Source organism: Manacus vitellinus, unplaced genomic scaffold, assembly GCF_001715985.3.
Source record: "Manacus vitellinus isolate BGI_N305 unplaced genomic scaffold, ASM171598v3 scaffold_24_pilon, whole genome shotgun sequence".
NCBI lineage: Eukaryota > Metazoa > Chordata > Aves > Passeriformes > Pipridae > Manacus > Manacus vitellinus.
This window is the reverse complement of record NW_021939798.1, coordinates 12,621,606-12,640,289: the sequence shown is the minus strand read 5'-3', so window position 1 is coordinate 12,640,289 and position 18,684 is coordinate 12,621,606. Positions and strand designations below refer to the sequence as shown.

Here is an 18,684-nt window from a genome sequence, read left to right as displayed (position 1 = left end):
ATGACTCAAATTATACTGATGTTTTGACTGGAGATGGCAGCACTTTTGATGTTCTGGAAGGTATTGGCTGAGAAAAGTAGAAATCCTCCACTCTGCTCATCCTTGTGATGGTCAGTAGCTTTATAAAATGAGGCAGAATGAGCAGTTTTGTCATGTTTGCTGTTATATTTGGTTCAGCCGGTTCGATAATTTCGACCTCTCTGCCCTGGCCATCCGACACCAAGGACAGGGCAAGCCCCTCACTCAGTCTGAGCTCCTGCGCTGCTCATTGATGGCGCTTCCCCTCGGTTCCTGCTGGGGCAGCGGCCGAAGGGCCCAAAGAAACCGCCCTCGGGTCTCCCGCCCTGCAGGGGCGGCCTCAGGGACAGAGGAGGGCGGGTCCCTGCGGGTGCCCGGTACGCGGGGAGCCGCCCCTCAGGCGCGTCGGGCCCCCGCGGCGGTGGCCTCTTTCGCGCGGGGCCCTGTTTGCAGCGCCGCGTTTCGAGGGGACGGCGCGCGGGCTGCACCGCAGCGCTGGCCGGAGCCGGGATGGCGGTGGCACCGTCCGGCAGCGCTGAGGGCCCGGCCCGGGCCAGCGGGGTCGCGGAGCCCGGGGCCTCGGCCGAGCCCCGGGGCGGCGGCGTCGGAGGCGAGGCGGCCGCACGCTGCAGGGGCGTGGCCGCGCGGGAGATGCCGAAGCTGCGCGGGAGAGGGCCTTCTGGAGGGAGACGCTGCGGAGCGCCCATTACGTGGTGGCGCCCATGGTGGACCAGAGCGAGCTGGCCTGGAGGCTGCTGAGCCGCCGCCACGGCGCCCAGCTCTGCTACACGCCGATGCTGCACGCCCAGGTCTTCCTCAGGGACGCCAACTACCGCCGCGAGAACCTCTACGGCGAGGCCTGTCCCGAGGATCGCCCGCTCATCGTGCAGGTGAGCGCGGCCCCCGCCCTGGCTGCCGGAGGAGCTGCCCCGGGCTCACCGTGCCATGCCGCTCTTGGGCAACGCTGCGAACGCAAGTCAGCACTGCCAAACGCGCCCGCGCCTTCCTCCCTGCTCATATTAACACATCCAGGCGTTTTCCAAATGTGCGTGAGTTAAAGCTAGTCAGGTTCATTCAGATTTTAACGTGGTTGTGTAGGACGACAGAAATCTCATTTCTTCACGTAAATACCCCTGACAATACTTAGTTCATGAAGATAAGTGTGTTTTTCTGTTCATCTCGTGTACGAGAGAATTTGGTGTCTTAACTACAGGGGCCTGGAGCACTGGACTTCTCACAGGGTTTCAGTCCCCTGCACCTCATTTTTAGAGACAGATTACAACTGGTCTTGTGGAGCCAAGGTATCCCCCAGATTTGATACCACTCAGGGAGAATCACAGTTTTTTGAGTAGCTCTCTGAAACACCAAGCTCGGTGCTTAGCTATAGAGAAAGGACGCAAGGAAGATAGGAAGGCTTAAAGCATGTTTTGCTTCTGCTTCCTGAGTACTGTGTGATGTTCAGGTACTTCACTCTATCCCAAAGATGGAGAATGGCTTGTGGAGCTGGAGAATAATACAGGGGAAGACAGTTGTCATGAGCAGAGGAATGGCTGATTTCCACACATGGAGCACTTAAATGGGTGAGGACTCCACCCTGGAAGAGATGAGAGAAGTCAGTGGAAGTATTACTGACTTGAAGATGACAAATGAGAATCCAGTAAGTGTAGTGATAGTTATAAACTGCAGAATTCATTACTGCAGCCCACAACCTTGGTGTTATTCACACCGTGCTTTGACCGACTGAGCTAATCTCAGGGTCTGGTATATTATTCATGTGTGGGAAGTTTCTTTTGCCACAGAAAAATACAAGAAATTCAAGTCGTCTTAGAAAGCTGTAAGTCACAGATCTTCAGCTCAGTAAGCTGTGTGTTCCAGGGGCGACTGCCTGAAGAGGGTCACTTACTGTGAGCTTGCTGTGTTATCTTTCTTCCCACTCACTGCTATTGGACATAAAGTACAGAACTAAGTAGAGTAATCTTTGGATTGACCTAGTGCAGCAATCCTTACAGATTTGGTCACAGACTCTTGGGATTAGATTAGGCAGAGGTACATCTGAGCTCAGCTTGCTCTGTAGGCTTTGTTAACAGTGTAAACATCCTCACTATGTGGCTTGGTTGGAGGCTTTCCATTGTTTCAGTCATCTCAGAGAAAGCAAGTGATTTTTTTTTAGTTGGTGTCAGCCATAATTTATGTAGTGCGATAGGTTTAGGTAACACTTTCTGCTCAGAAGTGTTTGAGTTCAAATTTTGTTTCAAGTTTATTTAAAGATGTGATGGCATTGATTTTTGTTAATAATGAATTTTAGAAAATCTGTTTAAAAGCATAAATGAGAGGAATAGTCTGGCTCTGTCCTCTTCAACAAAGCAGTTTCAAATTAATCTATTTTTTCTTAATTTTATTTTTACACTGTGCTTTAAATGTAAATTATATTTAAGACTGAGCATTTGACTAATAGTCCCTGTGTCTGTTTCACATTCCATGCTAGTGGGAATTCATTTTCGGCACAGTAGTGCTTATTAGTATCTACAAAGTTTGAGTTGTCTCAAGACCCAGGGATACTACAGGTAACTCTTTTCCTCTGCACCACCTTGATGTGATAAAATGCTGCAGCTATTTGTTCTACAGGGAATTTTAAGAGTTGTTCTGGTTTATTCTAGAGTACCACATGTAAAATATTCATCAAATATTTCTTTGCCTCTTGAATGCTCATTTTTCTCATTTTGTCATTTGAAGGTTGAGGATCTTTAGCTGGTAAGTGTCACTGGTTTTGTTTGGGTTTTTTTTTTTTCATAGAATATCCTGAGTTGAAAGGGACCCACTAGGATTATCAAAGTCTAACTCCTGGCCCTGCACAGGACACCCCAACAATCCCACTCTGTGCCTGAGAGCATTGTCCAACCACTCCTGGAGCTCTGGCAGCCTTGGGGCCGTGACAACTGCCCTGGGGAGCCTGTTCAGTGCCCAACCACCCTCTGGGGGAAGAACCTTTTCCTGAGATCCAACCTGACCCTGCCCTGACACAGCTCCAGCTGTTCCTCATTACTGATCATCAGAGCAGAGATCGGTGATGTCCCTCTCCTTCCCCTCATGAGGAAGTTTTGGACTGCTGTGGAGTCTCCCCTCAGTCTCCTTGGGGCTGAACAAATTAAGTGACCTCAGCCATTTCTCATCTGGCCCCTACAGACCCTTCACCATCTTCGTAGCCTCCTTTGGACTCTCTCTAATCTTGTTTATACTGTGGCACCCAAACTGCCCCCAGGACACAGCTGGTCCTCCTGGCTGCCAGGGCACTGCTGACTCATGTCCAACTGGCCACCGACCAGAACCCCCAGGTCCCTTTCCTGGCACTGTTCTCCAGCATCTCATTCCCCAGTCTGTCCGTACACACAGCATCACCTCATCCAGGTACAGGACCTGGCACTCATCTTTGTTAAACTTCATATGGCTGGTGATTGCCCAGCCTGCTGATTTGTCAGGGTCCCTCTGTAGGGCCTCCCTGCCTTTGAGGGAGTCTACAGCTCCTCCCAGTTTAGTATCATTGGCAAAGTTACAAGTCATGAAGATGTTGAAGAGCTCTGGGCCGAGGATGGAGCCCTGCAGAACCCCAATAGTGACCAGTTCCAACCTGATGTCACCCCACTTACTGTAGCCCTTTGCACCTGACCTGTGAGCCAGTTGTTCACCCATCACGTGATGTGTTTATCCAGCTGTGGATTGTGAGAAACAGCATCAAATGCTTTACTGAAGTCCAAAAAGATTGTATCAATTGACTTCCCTTGATCAGTTTGAGAAATGGTGTTTGCTGTTATTAACTGTGCATATTATGCCTGTTTTATGTAGCAGGTAGTTGCTTCATAACTACATCATAATGTGTTGTCAGTACCTTGTGGTGGGGGGACCATCAGCTGACTCGAGAAATCCCTGGGAGGGGGGCTTGGACTCGGGAATTGGATTTTAGGGATCTCAAACCAGGACAACCTGAAGAAAGCTATTGCCTGATTATTCCACTTTTCTTTGGTTTTCACAGTTCTGTGCCAATGATCCTGAAGTGTTTGTCCAGGCAGCGCTGTTGGCTCAGGATTACTGTGATGCCATAGACCTAAATTTGGGTTGCCCCCAAATGATTGCAAAGAGAGGTACGTGCAAACCTGAACCCTGAATAAACAGAGAAATGGCATGTTCCAAATGTGAACGTTGGCAGTAATACGAGAAGAGGGACAAGCCTTGGGGAGGAGCTGCAGAACTGCTGAAGTCAGACTTATTTATACCCACTGTAACAGGTAATGCTTTGTAGTACCTAAAGCAAAAATTAGATATACTAATAATTAATTCCCATTTCTCTTAAGTGCCAGCTCCTGTGTCTAGAATATCCTTCACAAAAAGTATTCTTAGTAAGAGCTTGATTTTCTTTCTGATTTCAGTTGCTCAAACAGCCTAATTTTGAAAAACTACATTTAAAATTACATCATGCAGACATTTATCATCTCCTGTTTTCTGGATACTTGCACAGAGTTTATTCACAGTAGTGTAGAAGAGGACACCTGCTTACACCCTTACAGATACTACATGTTTGAAAACCAAAGCCTGTGTTTGGAAATTTGGGATCAGTTAGGATGTTGAGGAAAATGTATTCAGTAAATGCCCATTCCTCTTCTAAAATGTCTTTCAAAGACTAGTAGGAAATGATCAGTGGCGTACAGAGCAAACAGATCTTTCAGTCTTACCAGCTTTTATCCTAACTGGATTTTTTAAACATCTGATATAAACCTCTGAAAGTTGGACTTTGAGCTGCCAGTGTCAACACACCAGCCCTAGGGAGTACCAGTGAAAGCAGGGTGCGGGGATTCCTTGTTTACCCTGTAAATCTAGTGTGGCAGGGGCAACAGAATGATCCAACTTCCAGTTGGGGCAGGACAGAGCAACTCTGTTTCTGCTGATGAGGCATATGAGTGTCTAGATCTTTGTATGTGAGTGTTTATGAGAGCTGTGTGCTTCAGGATCTTACTCCTCTGCACAAATCTGTCTTATGCTATTTTATCATAGGTCACTACGGAGCATTTCTGCAAGAGGAGTGGGATCTTCTTCAGAGAATGAGTAAGTATTTAGAGAGGGAATTGAAAGAACACATCATTGAGAGGAGCTTTAGGGATTTTTGGGGAAAGGAGGTGCAGCATGTTTCTTTGGGGAGGGTTGTATTTAGGTTTTGGGGGGTTTTTTGCATTGTTTTTTTTTTCTTTCTTTCTTGCTGTAATACAGTGGCACCCTCAAGATACTTGGTGGTATCCCACTGCAAACTCATACTAGATCTGTTAAAAGTCTTCAGTACCTGAAAACAATTTTAGGTGAAAGTGAGTCAATTAAGTTCCAGTTTCATATGATGGCTCAGTGGCTCTCCAACTCTATAAACAGCAGAACTCCCAGTACCTTACTTTTTCACTTTGGAGTTCTCAGGTGCCAAGAGACAGGTTTCTGCTTGGAGTCACAGTTACCCTTTTCTGATCAATTCAGTGTACTCTGTCTGTCCACAGCAGAGTACATGTCTTTCTTCTCCTAATTTGTGTAGGTTGTTTTCAGGCTCTCAGTAGCTGTTGTGACCTTTTTTTTAAGACATGCATTTGTAACTGATGTAAAAAGCAAGGTTTTGGTCATTGTGTAGAACTGAGAATGTGCCTCCACCCCACTTGGAAGCAAGTGTCTGAACCATGAAGTTAGAGTCTTATTTCTGTTTGCATTCCCTGTGGTCTGAGGAATCTTGAGTGCTGTTTGGCACAAAGACACTGCTGAGAACCTGGGAAGAGAGATGGTGCTTCCTTGCCCAGCATGTAATGTGGTTGTTGTGAAATATGGAAATCAGAATAGGCTCAAGATGTGAATAGAGCTCAGGTCATCTAGTTGGGTGGGAACTGAGGCTGTCTAGTAGGAGAGTTATTTTAGACTGTGGTCTTCTTCGTCCTTCTTCCCCAGCTGCCTTTGAAATGTTGGAGTTCTCTTTTCTGCCTGAACCTATGTACGCCTTGCTTGTGTGCTCCTTTGAAAGGGTGATAGGGAGTACTTATCACTGGAGCTCGTAGGATTTGCGTTAGAAGACAGCAGGTGACTTCCTACATTGTACATCCAAAGTCTGGAAGAGAAGAGAATTTCAGAGATACCCTTACTCAGTCTTTTCCTATTGGCTCCCTTTTTTAGTATTTTTGTGATTCCATGCACTGTGTAAGAACTATAGGAGTTTAACATGTTCTAGATTTCACCTTGACTCTGTGATCTACATTTACTACTTACTCGGGTCCACACTCTGCCTCAGTTGACAAGCCTCTGCTTGCCATGGACAAGACTCTACTTTGTCATGATTATTTGGGTGATAATTTGCAAAGAAGCAAAGCACCTTTCATAGGAAAGGTAGACAAGCAAGTGTTAACACTGGAGGAGTACAATAGCTTGTGATGATAATTAACCTTGTATCAGTAATTAAGTTTTGAGGGGATGGTCCTTGAAAGTGAAGGTTTGATGGGGTGGAAACATTAGGGCTATTAAATGGTGACTATTTTATGCCACCTTGTTAGAATGCAGATTTTGTGCTTTATGTTTTACTGTCACTTGAATAACCTATGCAATAAGGATTGCGGAGGACACTGCTGATTTTTTAAGGTGTGAGAATTACACAGCATTAACTGCTCAGGCTTTTTCCATACTACACATGGTATCAGATCTTGAGGAGAGTAGACACTTTTCATAGCATTGTGAAGCCCACTTACCTGTCCTTTCAATCTTTCTCAGTTTTACTGGCTAACGAGAAGCTCTCTGTTCCCATCACATGCAAAATCCGCGTTTTCCCAGACATTGACAAGACAGTGAAGTATGCACAGATGCTGGAGAAAGCTGGCTGCCAGGTAAGGAGGCAGCTGCTCCCTGTACTCTTGCGTTGGACATGTCTTTGTGTCAAGTATCTGATGACCAGTTCTTGGTGTACTGTGGAGATGAATAGGCTGCACTGTTTTGCAGACAGAGCAAACAGGATACAGTGAGTATGTGTTTTTGCAGTGCCAGGCAGCAGGTCAATAGCATGATACAGGAGACATGATGATTTCAGAGTCTCTTGTAATCACTGCATCCTTTACTGTGCTTGAGCATCTCAGTTTTCCAGAGTGCTGCAGGAGGCAGTGTAGGACTGTAGAAAAAAAGAATATCGAAGATGACCACCACTGCTGAAGAAAGAGGCAGCCTTCTTGGATCTAACTCCAGTTAAACTGGAAGAGATGGTCTGTAGTTAGAGCCAGTAGTGACAGTATTTGGACCTTCTGCTGAGAAGAAAGCTAGATCAATATATCACAAATGGAATCCAGTGCAAAAGGAAATCTGTAGGTTCTCCCATGGTACAATCTTGTCATGCCATGGAATAACAAACTGAAAGGAGCCCAAGACCATGCCATGGTAGGTGAGCTGCTGACATCTTTCTGTGATGCTAAACTGCCTGCACTGTTGAAATAGCAGTGGGAATTCAGTGCATCCATGAAGTGTATAGGGTGACAGGAAATTTTTGTCAGCGGATTTGTTCCAGTGTTTCATACCTGTGAAAAGTAAATGTAATTTTGTGTTCCAGCTGCTGACTGTGCATGGCCGTACTAAGGAACAGAAAGGACCACTTGCTGGTGTGGCATCTTGGGAGCACATTCAAGCTGTCAGGTGAGCAGTGAGCAGTACCAGTCTTAGTGAATTCCTGCTAACACACTGGATTTTAAGCAGAGTGTGCAGTGACATTGAAGAGCAAACAAATTTGTGTGACAGGAGGAGAATTTGTAGGTTGACTCAAATTCTCAGTTTTATGCATCTCTTTTATTCATTGGTATAGAAAAGCTGTAAACATTCCTGTATTCGCAAATGGAAACATCCAGTGTCTCAGTGACGTGGAAGAATGTATCCGTAAGACAGGAGTACATGGCGTCATGAGTGCAGGTAAAGAAAATGAACTCTTACTCGTAACAGATGAGAATACAAACTGTTTCTTATTCTCTTAGCAACCCCATATACATTTATTAAAAGCTTATGTCAGATTGACTTGGTAAACAGCTTTGATTGACAGTGGAGTGGCCATTCTCTCTCCTCTTATATTGACCATCTCTTAGCAGGACCAGGAATCACTTAAGATTTGTAAGAATTGTTGTGCTGGACTTGCAGTACTGAACAACTCAAATCTAATTACTTGGCAAAGGCATAGGGGACTCCTGTTTTCCTGGAATATTTTCATTACATTTGTTAATCAATGGAACAGTTTTTGAGTGGTTCTTAATTAACTAAGTGCATCTGTGGATTAATATTCTGCAGATGTTTCATGTTGGGTTGGGACAAGAAAGAATTGACATAACTTCCTACGGGAAGAACTAGGATAGGCATCAGAAAGAGCTTCCAATCACTCACACAGTTACAGCAATGAAGGATATTTTCTGGGGGATTGTAGAATCTTGGTTTTAGAAAATACTTGTTAACAAAAGGCTTGTGAAGCCAGTAGAGAAAAGCATAGTGAGAAGCTGTATCTGTAAACTTAGGCCAGACAAATGTCAATACAGACATAAGGTAAGACTTGTTGTTTAAGTATTTAACCGTTGGACAACAGAAGTGGTGATTTCTCCATTTATTATTTTTTTTCCTGTCTTTGTGTCAAGGTTAGATGCCTTTCTAGAAATTGTACTTTAATTAGATTGTAAGGTAAAACATATGCGGGTATTCTTCCCAAGAACGCCAAGGCAGTTGAAGGATTAAAAAAAAGGTTTATTTCAGATGCAAGGACCACTTCTTAACGATGGTGCACACACCAGGGCCCCAGGGGAAAAAAAAGCAACGCCCCGCCCTCTCCAAGGCTTTTTGTGTCTTCTCTCTCCCCTCCCACCCTCTCTGGCCTGAGGAGGCCTTGTACACATCTGCAAACATGTTATCTCTCTGCATACTAGGGAGAAAGAGAGATTGTTCACTTCTCCCTGCAACTTTCTCTGACATGCAGAAGGAAGAAAAAAAACATCTAACCCGTTTGAGAAGGCATCTTGCAGTCTTCCTGAGCGAAACAAGTTCTAGCTTTCTGTTACAATTCTTGCACAATTGCACCTATCCTGACATAGATATGTGCAATTGGGCTCAATTAAGAATTGTATAGTGAAATACAGTGTCCTGAGGTGAGGCTAGAGTTTTACGGATCCTGTGTCCCTCTTGTGAGTAGTACATGGGTGATGTGTCTGTGGCTGGCTGGTAGAATTACAACAGACAGAGCTGATCAATCTCCAGATTTTGTTTTTTGTTTCAATCCTGAAATGAAAGTTTGAGTATTTCTTTTTATTCCCTAGAAGGTAATCTTCATAATCCAGCCTTGTTTGAAGGCCGAAACCCCTTGGTGTGGGAGATGGCTGAGGAGTATCTGGAGATAGTGCAGAAGTACCCTTGTCCATTGTCTTACGTTAGGGCTCATCTCTTCAAGCTCTGGCATCACACGTGAGTATCTCCAGAGAACTCTTAATGTTTTTAGGGCTCATCCTGCTTATCAAGTGTCTAGGTTTTCTGGACAAGGATTTGATGGGCCAGAACGAGTGTTCTGCAAGGTTTTCTTTCCTGGACCTGGCTGGAGAGGATGTGGGCTGAGGCCTTTACCCTTCACATCATATCTGGGAAACAGGGCATGGGGAATGAACAAACTGCCCCAAGACAAGCTGGGGTGTGAGCTCACAGCGCAGTAGCTGCCATGTGGTAATTCCCCTTATGCACACGTGCCCCTCATGGCAAGCATGAGTTAACTCACTCCTTGTTCACTGTGAAGCAAAGTGCTCTTGCATTTGTTGTGGACCAAAAGCATGGCCATGGGCAGTTACTGAGGAGCAGCTGGTGCACTATACATTCATGTGAACTTATCTCAAAGTACCTTGGTTGTATTCCAAGTATTTATCTGGAAAAGAGGTATGTGTGCTTTTCTCTGGAGTTAGAGGGAAGAACATAGGCTTTTACCAAAGGCAAGTGCACTAGGAAAAATCTATAAGAAACTTTTATAAAGATATGTTTAGTTGATCTCAGTCTAAATATGACTTGATGTTTGGGATTTGCCTCAGGCTTCAAGTTTACCAGCAGCTGCGTGAAGAATTAGCGAAAGTGAAGACGCTAGAGGGGATTGTAGATGTCAACAGGGAGCTGAAACTGCGATGCCAGGTACCAAGATGGGCCCCAATCTCCCAGAACTGTCTGCACTTGGTGGGAATGTGCCATATGTGTCATGCAGTTGACACCCATTGGTCACTTTTCTGGAACTTTGTGGCTTTACCAACCCTGATATTGGTAGTCTACTGCAGTAGCATCCCCTTAAGCCTGAACAACTTTACATGGGATAAAGCTGATTTATGAGTTACAAGTGTGCTTCAATTCACCTGTCTTAGTAGAGGGTTTTTTCGTATGTAACTGTCAATAATTGTTAGCTTGAATTTCAGTTTGTGGTTTCCTGGAGTTGAAGTGTTATTTAGCATATTGCCTGAGAACTCCAGGAAAAGTGACTGTAACTCTATGCTGCAGGAAGAAATAGCTAATCAGAAAGAAGGAGAAAAGCCAAAAGAAGGGTTACCTTTTTTCCACTGGATCTGTCAGCCATACATCAGGCCAGGGTGAGTCATCTATTCTGATACTTAAAGGTACTCATAGACCTTTCACACCCATTCCAGCAGTATCAGCCACTGATTCTGTTCTAGAAGCTTACATTCATTGAAAAAAAGTGAAGACTTTGGATTATTTTTACTCTGTTTTGTTTCTTTCGTGGTTATTATTTTGTTCCTGGGGATGTTGCTCGTTGTTTGCATCTTCTCCTTTAGATCCTCCTCAGATTTCTCTCTTTCTCTGGAAAGTAAAAACCAGGAATTCCCCTGTAGCTCAAAAAGAGAACCTGATGTGCAGCAAATATGCTACCTGACAGTGCTTTATTGTTACATGCAGCACAAATGTTGCTGGTAACTACCATGGTAGCAAAGATGGGAACTAAATTGTATTCTATAAAGGTTGCTTGTAGTGTATGGACACTTTTCAGATAGTTTATTCCCTTTCTGCTGAAAGTTGGGCTGAAGAAGAGAACAAGAGTGTCAAGATTAATACTTGAATAAATACTTAAATGCTTAAGTAAACCCTGGGAATAATAGGCTAACAGGTGCCTAATTTAACTGGCCAACTTTAATTGACTTTCCAGCTGATACATCTGACAGTGTGTCTGTTATTAACTCATGAAAAGTTAGGTTTTTCTATTCCACTTCTATGGGCAGTGACACTTTCTTGTAGCTATGACAAAGGTTTACAGTTTACCCAGATTTCAGTAAAGCACAGTAGTGGCCAGGGAACAGCTACTTCTTCCCTCCAGCCAACTTATGATGAAGTTCGCTGTTTCAGGCCAAAGGAGAGATGCAAGGAGAATGGAGCCAGTGGAACTGAAAAAGGTGTACGAGGGAAACGTACTCTGGAAGAGGAGGAAGATGGAAATTCTGAGCTTCTGTCAAAGAATAAACAAAAAAAGAAGTTAAGAAATCCAAATAAAAGCTTTGATCCATCTTTAAAACGTAAGTTCCATTTATTGGCATAAATGCATGGAGAGTTGCTGATATCACCTTTGACATAGTTGCCACTATATATTTTCCTTGCTTGTGTAGTTGTAGAAACTTTAAAAAAGAGGGGAAATTGTTAGAAAACTTCAGTAATAGCCAATGTGATTCAAATTATGTTCATTAATAAAGAAAACGAATCAAAGTAGCAGGTCACTGATTCACTATAAGCATCTTTTTAAGATCAAAATGCTTTGCAAACTGAATTATAGCTGTAACTAGTATTTGAAATGGAAATTTTTTATGCATTTCAAGCAGATGTCCTCCTGTCTTGAGCTTGACTTGAGGATTAGAATTTTCTGTGTTTGGATTTAGCTTAGAGGCACTTAAAAATTCAAAGTATCTTTACCTTAGCACTGTTATTTGAGGTACTGTATTTTTATTTCAAAAAGAGTCTGCGGCTAGAAAAGCACTGAGCTTTGTCTGATCATGATTTCTTTTTTTTACCTTACTTTTTCCACATAAAAATACCATTGCTGAAATCAGCTCTCTCTCATCTTTCCAGCCAAATATGCAAAATGTGATCAATGTGGAAACCCTAAGGTAAGTCAGTACAAGCGTCCCTTAAATGGAAATTAAATGACCATGTAATGGTCAGTGGCACAATGTCTGGACAGAGATCAGTAAGACATGGTGACCCTCGGGGGTCTATACTGGAGCCAGCACTGTTTAATGTCCTCACCAGTGATGTGGACAGCGGGATGGAGGGCAGCCTCAGCAGGTTTGCAGAGACGTCAGGCTGGGGGTGCACACAGGGTGGACACACCTGAGGAATGGAGCCATCCAGAAGGACCTGGACAAGGTTGAGCAGTGGCCCGTGGGAACCTCTGAGGTTTAACAAAGCCAAATGCTGGTGCTGCACCTGCATCAGGGCAGACCTCAGTATGCATCCAGGCTGAGGGACGAACAGATTGAGAGCAGCCTTGGGGAGAAGGACTTAGGGTTGCTGGTGTGTGAGAGGCTGGGCATGACTCAGCAATGTGCACTTGCTGCCCAGAAACCACCTGTGTCCTGGGGTGCACTGAAAGCGGCATGGGCAGCAGGTCAGTGGGTGGGGGATTCTGCCCTTTTGCTCTGCTCTTGTGAGACCCCTGCCTGGAGTGCTACATCCAGCACGGGGGCCCTCAGTGCAGGAGAGACATGGAGCTGTTAGAGCAGGTCCAGAGGAGGCCACAAAGATGGTCAGGGAGATGGAGCCCCTCTGCCATGGAGACAGGCTGGGGGGGGTCAGCCTGGAGAAGAGAAGGCTCTGGGGGGACCTTAAAGCCCCTTCCATTGCCTAAAGGGGACTACAAAAAAGATGGCCATGGACCTTTTTTAGCAGGGCTGGTTGCAGTTCGACAAGGGGTGATGATGGGTTTAAAGTAAAAGAGAGTAGATTCAGACTAGATGTAAGGAAGTAATTTTTTATGCTGAGGGTGGTGAGACGCTGGCCCAGATTGCCCAGAGATGTTGTGGATGCCCCATTCCTGGAAACATTCAAGGTCAGGTTGGACAGGGCTCTGAGCAACCTGATCTAGTTGAAAATGTCCCTTCTTTTTGTGGGGTGTTGGACTAGATGACCATCCAACCCAAATTATTCTATGATCCTATTCTGTCATTTGAAATCCTGAGGTAGGTCTGTGCCAGTGCCCTATAGTGCAGGAGCATGTCAAGTCCTGCTGATATGTGGGGGGGAAAGTCCATACTCAGGCAAAAACCTCTCAACCATTAACTAAGCAATCTGGGGTTGAAGGTGCTACACAAAAATCACTAACATATATAGGTTCTTTGAAATAATTTGCTTTCCTGTCCAAAAAAAGCACAGTCTTACTGCTGCTGAGGATATTTACTGGTAAGAGAGTCGAGTGACTTAGATGAACTTCCCAAGATCTCTTGGAATCAAATTACCAAACTTCCATTAGTGACACATGTACATTTTACTATGAAATTAAAAACAAACCCCCTCTTACTATAATTGGTGGTGATGGAGTTTTTCCTGCAAAGTGAGAATTTGAATTTGTGCAGTGTGGGTTTTAGTGTACTAGTACAAATACTTTAAATATCATCACAGTACAGCCTGTAGTGAGTCAGGGAGCACCTGCAGCTCTGGGTCTTGTTGGGTTTGGATCCAAGCCCTTACCAAAACAAGCAGTTCTGCACTTGTAGCAGACTAACACTGGCTTTCACTATTAGCAATGCGAAACAAGGCAGCTGTTTTCCAGGTTGTGTATTGAAACTTCAAGTATTTGATATTTGCAAAGAGTTTGTTTTGCTTTTATTTTCCCTTGGGGAACATGGCTGTTTCCTTGACAGGGAGGCATTGCTGAGCTGAGTGGGCAGAGTGTATTTATTCCTGCTAATATAACTGTAAAGCAGCATGTAAAATGCAAGAAGCAATTTTCTGTTCTAGCTTAAAAATTAGCATTACACCTCGGGGGTAGGGGAGGGCCTGGAACACAAGCATGTGATGTTGCTCACTGTTGAAACATTGTTATCTCACCGAAGCAATAGCAGCCAGGTGGGGCTCAATTTGGAGCTGCAGCTACTGAAGAAAATGTTTTTCTTGCTGTGTTCATTATTGGGAAAACATTGAGCACTGGTCTGGCCTGCTTTCAAACCCATCCTGTTTCATAGTTAATCCTGGTGACATTGCTCGGTGTGTCAGCCAGGATTGGCTGCAGCTGGGCTTAGGCTCATTTCTGTTTTGCTCTTGCATCACTGTAATGTTGAAGGCAGCCCTTGAAATCTTGTGAGTGGACCTGTTTGGGTATTTTTCCCTCTAGATCATGTGTTTCTGAGCTATATCATGAAACTGGGGGTGGGAGGGGAGCAGGGAGAGAGGGAAAAAAAGGGACTGAACCAAGGCCTCCTTAAACCTGAAGGAATTTTTAACTGGGGTGGAGGTAGCAAAGCACCCCAGACACCCAGGCCGGTATAACCACATCATCAGTTAGCCAGGACTCAGCTGCTTCTGTCCCCTAAGGGTCACACATTATATTTTAATAAATACACAGATACATTTTAAGCTGCATATAGGGAAGTAATTGCTTGGTAACATGTATTTTAGGCATAGCTACAGATGGTAGCAAGTATGTCAGGCACTATGTTTCAGTGTTGCAGAGAACTGTAAGCTCACCTGCAACAAATGTGCTCATGCTTGTTACAGAGGGCTTATGGCATGTGCCTGCATGTGGTGGGTAACTCAGGCTGCCCAACAGGTTACTGGGGTTGCATAAGTTGAATGTGGAGGGTTTGTTTGTTCTTTATGTATAAACAGTTGATAACCAATATGACATCAGCTGCATCATCTCCATTAGGCTGAGTTCATGGGTTTTTTCCAAAGATCTGAATGTGCAGAGCTGTATTGTTGCTTATTATAGTAAACCATAATAATTTTCTTTTCACTGATACAAGCTTCTTTACACTCCCATCCCAACCCAGGGCAATAAATGTGTGTTTAACATGTGCCGAGGATGCTGTAAGAAAAGAGCATTCAAGGAGACAGCAGACTGTCCAGGTAAGTGCACCTGGCCTTACCAGGCACCAAGCAAACATTTCATCTCCCCTGTATGTGGCAGGAAGATTGTGCCTGAGTGGGGTTCATGCCTAAACAACACCTTACCTGTATATTCATTACTTCAGTCTTTGGGTTATGGGTTGTGGGTGTGTGTTAAAATCTACATACATAGCTATCTAAAAGTTTATAGTATGATTTTAAAAGCCTGCTCTTCCTTTATGTATGTTATTCCTTCTGCTTTCAAAGCCTTGGGATGCAGTTTCCAGACTATAAAGACACATTCTTTTTAAGGAATGAGGTGTTCCATTTACCAGTGCAGTCATCTCATTTCAGATTGTTGGTTTGGGTTTTTTTGTCCCTTCCTTGCTTCTTCAGGTCATGGATTACTTTTTAAGACCAAGTATGAAAAATCCCTTTCATGGCAGCACAGTCAAAGAGGAATTCGAAGCCCAGAGATGAGTCAGAGAGGAGAGGCAGAGGTGGGGGAGGCTGTGGTGCTGAAAGAGGCTGGTGACAGTGCAGTGTGAAGCTTTGGAAATGAACAGTCCAAGAGCTCCTGCCAGGCCGCTGCTTCCCTGGGCCAAAGAACCATCAGCTGTGTGAACTTGTTCCACATGATTCAGTTCTGGAAAAGTTTTATTTAAGTAAAAAACTGCTTACTCAGGGAATTATCCTGCATTTGAAATAAAAAGGATGCAATTAAAGGTCTCATGCTGTGTTTTAAAGACTGAAAATGCTGCATTTTTGGGTGGGGGGCAACCTATATAAGCTGCCATAACACTCTGCCCTTTGTATGTTCATTAACCCTCCATGTGCTGTTTTTAATACTGGGAAATAAATTTATTGTATTAGAACAGCCTTCTGGCATACTAAAAATAACATCAGACTTACTAACAGAAAATGTGTCACATCTATCTGTGTTTTAGCAGGCCACGCTTTCAATGCAGAAAGGAATGCAGCAGTACTTGGGAAATGTGAACTTAAAACTGTAAGATGTTGCTATAATCACATTAACAATTATTAGTTTCTTACAGTATGATAAAACTTAAGTCTTCCATGAGCCAAAGGTTGGGGGAAGATAAAATCTCTATTTTAACAGAGCAGGTTGTCTAAAATTATGTGGTAAATTGGAACCAAGTTCGTGAACCTTTCCCTGCTCAAAGTCTTATATTTTATTATATGATCATTCTTTCCGCTTCCCACCTGAGAAATTCTGAGAGAAGTGTGTCAAAACCAGGTCTACACATGACTTTTTTAAAGATGGGAACTGGAAACCACCTCTCCCACCATCTTGGGGAAATAGTCCACCTCTTGCCTCAGACATACACGTAAAGCTGTCAGGTATTTTGAGTTTCGTGGTCTATTCCCCCTCTTCTAGCAAAAAAGCTAAATGTTCATTATGCTGTTTTTCAAACGGCTTAACGGACCCCTTCCCATTTACAGTTTCCCAAAAACATCAGAAAGTTATCATTCTCCTCCTCACTGTGCCAGAGAAAATTTATGAAGTCCGAAAAGACGGTTGCATGCGAAACAACCAGTTCAGCACAGGGGGACTGGGCTGGGGGAGAGGTTCTGTCATCGTACCCACACAGATTTTAGAACACCTCTCACAAATACAGTCCCATCACAGAATCACTTACCAGTGCAAAGGAACGATCAAGCTGGTTTCTGGCTCCTAAATTCAGGAAGGGCCTTATACTTGAGAATACCAATTGGACACATTTCTATATAGAATTAGTATTTAAAGTATATTTGTCCCGACCTCCCTCCCAAGGCATTTCTTAACAGGTGCAATGGAGAAATGCAGACAGAGCTTACCCTGTTCACTCCTGTCCTGTGGCAGGGCTGGAGGCTGAAAAACTGAACAGGGCTGGAGAGCTGCTCAGCTCAGCACTGCAACACAGACCTCCCTCTGTGCATCCAGCTACAAATCACCACACTAATGGAAAAAAGTTTCACCTGAACTTTCAACAGCCATTCTGGAAGGTGCCAACCTTGCAGTTACCAAGGCAAAACTGTCCAGGTGGCCCCTGGGTCACTAAACAGTGCTTGTGAACTCACAGGCCCAGTTACAAAATGAGCCAAGCCGAGCTGGTTCCCATTCACACCAGGCACACCTGCACCTGCACTAACAAGGGATTACTTTCAGGCAAGGCAATACACTAATTATCCTGTTTAATAAAAAAATTGTAGTCTGCCAACTCAGCAAGGTAATGGCCTATTTTGTTTCTGTTTCAAAGGCCCTTAAGAAGATATACACTATTTAATTTTACTGGAGTAGAGGGATGAAAAGGCAGTGCTCTGCATATAGAATGATGCTGAAAATGATGCACAGTCTTCAAGTTTGAGGGAAATTGGATTCTCATATCTATTTTCAGAGGCACACAAGAAAACATAATTTGTTCACCTGACAAAAAGAGAGCCAACTGCCTTTATTTGGCAACCAGCTTATAAAATATGAGAAAATTAAAAAAAAATCAAGAAGACAAAAAGTGCATCAAAACAAAGACTGAAATTCCCATATCTCAGCATATATTTATAGGGTACAAACTATATGCACGCAGAGGCTTCACAGTTACATAAACTACAGGCACTGGGAATACAACAGTCAGAGCTGCAGAACGTTTGGAAAACTGAAACAGTGGTATCTGTGGGGCCAGGGACAAGAAGATTACCCATCCTAATCTATCATCTAAGATTTTCAGGTCTTGCCACTTGAGTTCTTGTTTGAATTAGACCATCTCTTGCTAATGCAGCTGCCCTTCAGTCTGTAGCTTTTAATAAGCCTACTGAAGCTGAAGCTTGAATTAGTTCTTTGCTGTCAAGAAACTGCCTTACTTGCATTATGAATTTACCAAACTTCTAATTACTGAATCTTGAACATTTCTCTCACAGCTTGACATACCCTATTAGCCAGTTTCTGTTCGCATTCAAATTAATTTAGCCTGATCAAGTTATCCTACGAGGCGGTCTAAAACTACAACAGCAAGCCCATAAGATGTTGAATGGAATTCAGAGATCCATAGGAACACAGAAGCCCAAATAACATCAGTTGAAGCACAAAGCTCATTTGAAAAGCAGACAGTAATCCTTTCCCTATTCCCTAACAGCATCAGAGGAAGCAGAAGTCAGTTCCACACCGGTTGGTAGTTTTCACCCCACTGCAAATTCACAGCTGATGGACTACCAGAAAAGTGAAACACTGACTTGTCTCAGCCTCAGTCCTCACCAGCAGATGGTGTAGGAAATACTAAGAGCACTGTCCTGGGGAGCACACTGCTCACCCACTGCCAGCTGCTTCACAAAGAAGATGGCATAAGAATCTCAGTCAAATTAAATCTGCTGAGACTTTACTCTTAAAAAAAAAATAAATCAATGCTTGACAAGCACTTACTAGCTATGCATGACCGGTCTTTTTCAGAAGCATCATTGCTATTGTTAAAGTTTCCTCATTTATTTTTTCTGAAAGTTTATATTGCATTCCATGTATCAGAACTAATACCTTGTTCAGCAGCAGTTTTGGGAGCTGTCCAGAGAATGGAACAATGCTGAAATTTCAACTAA

General features: G+C 43.8%; 1 protein-coding gene across 1 annotated transcript; it reads left to right on the top strand.

Moving 5' to 3' along the window:
• Positions 1–669: 669 nt before the first annotated feature.
• On the top strand, positions 670–16,030 carry DUS1L (dihydrouridine synthase 1 like). Its single transcript, XM_008921776.3, is given in 14 exon segments — positions 670–687; positions 690–908; positions 4,046–4,154; positions 5,062–5,112; positions 6,793–6,905; positions 7,616–7,698; positions 7,865–7,968; positions 9,348–9,492; positions 10,101–10,197; positions 10,555–10,643; positions 11,413–11,579; positions 12,127–12,164; positions 15,045–15,120; positions 15,496–16,030. Coding segments are annotated over 14 exon segments (1,461 nt in total). The 3' UTR covers positions 15,648–16,030.
• Positions 16,031–18,684: the final 2,654 nt, after the last annotated feature.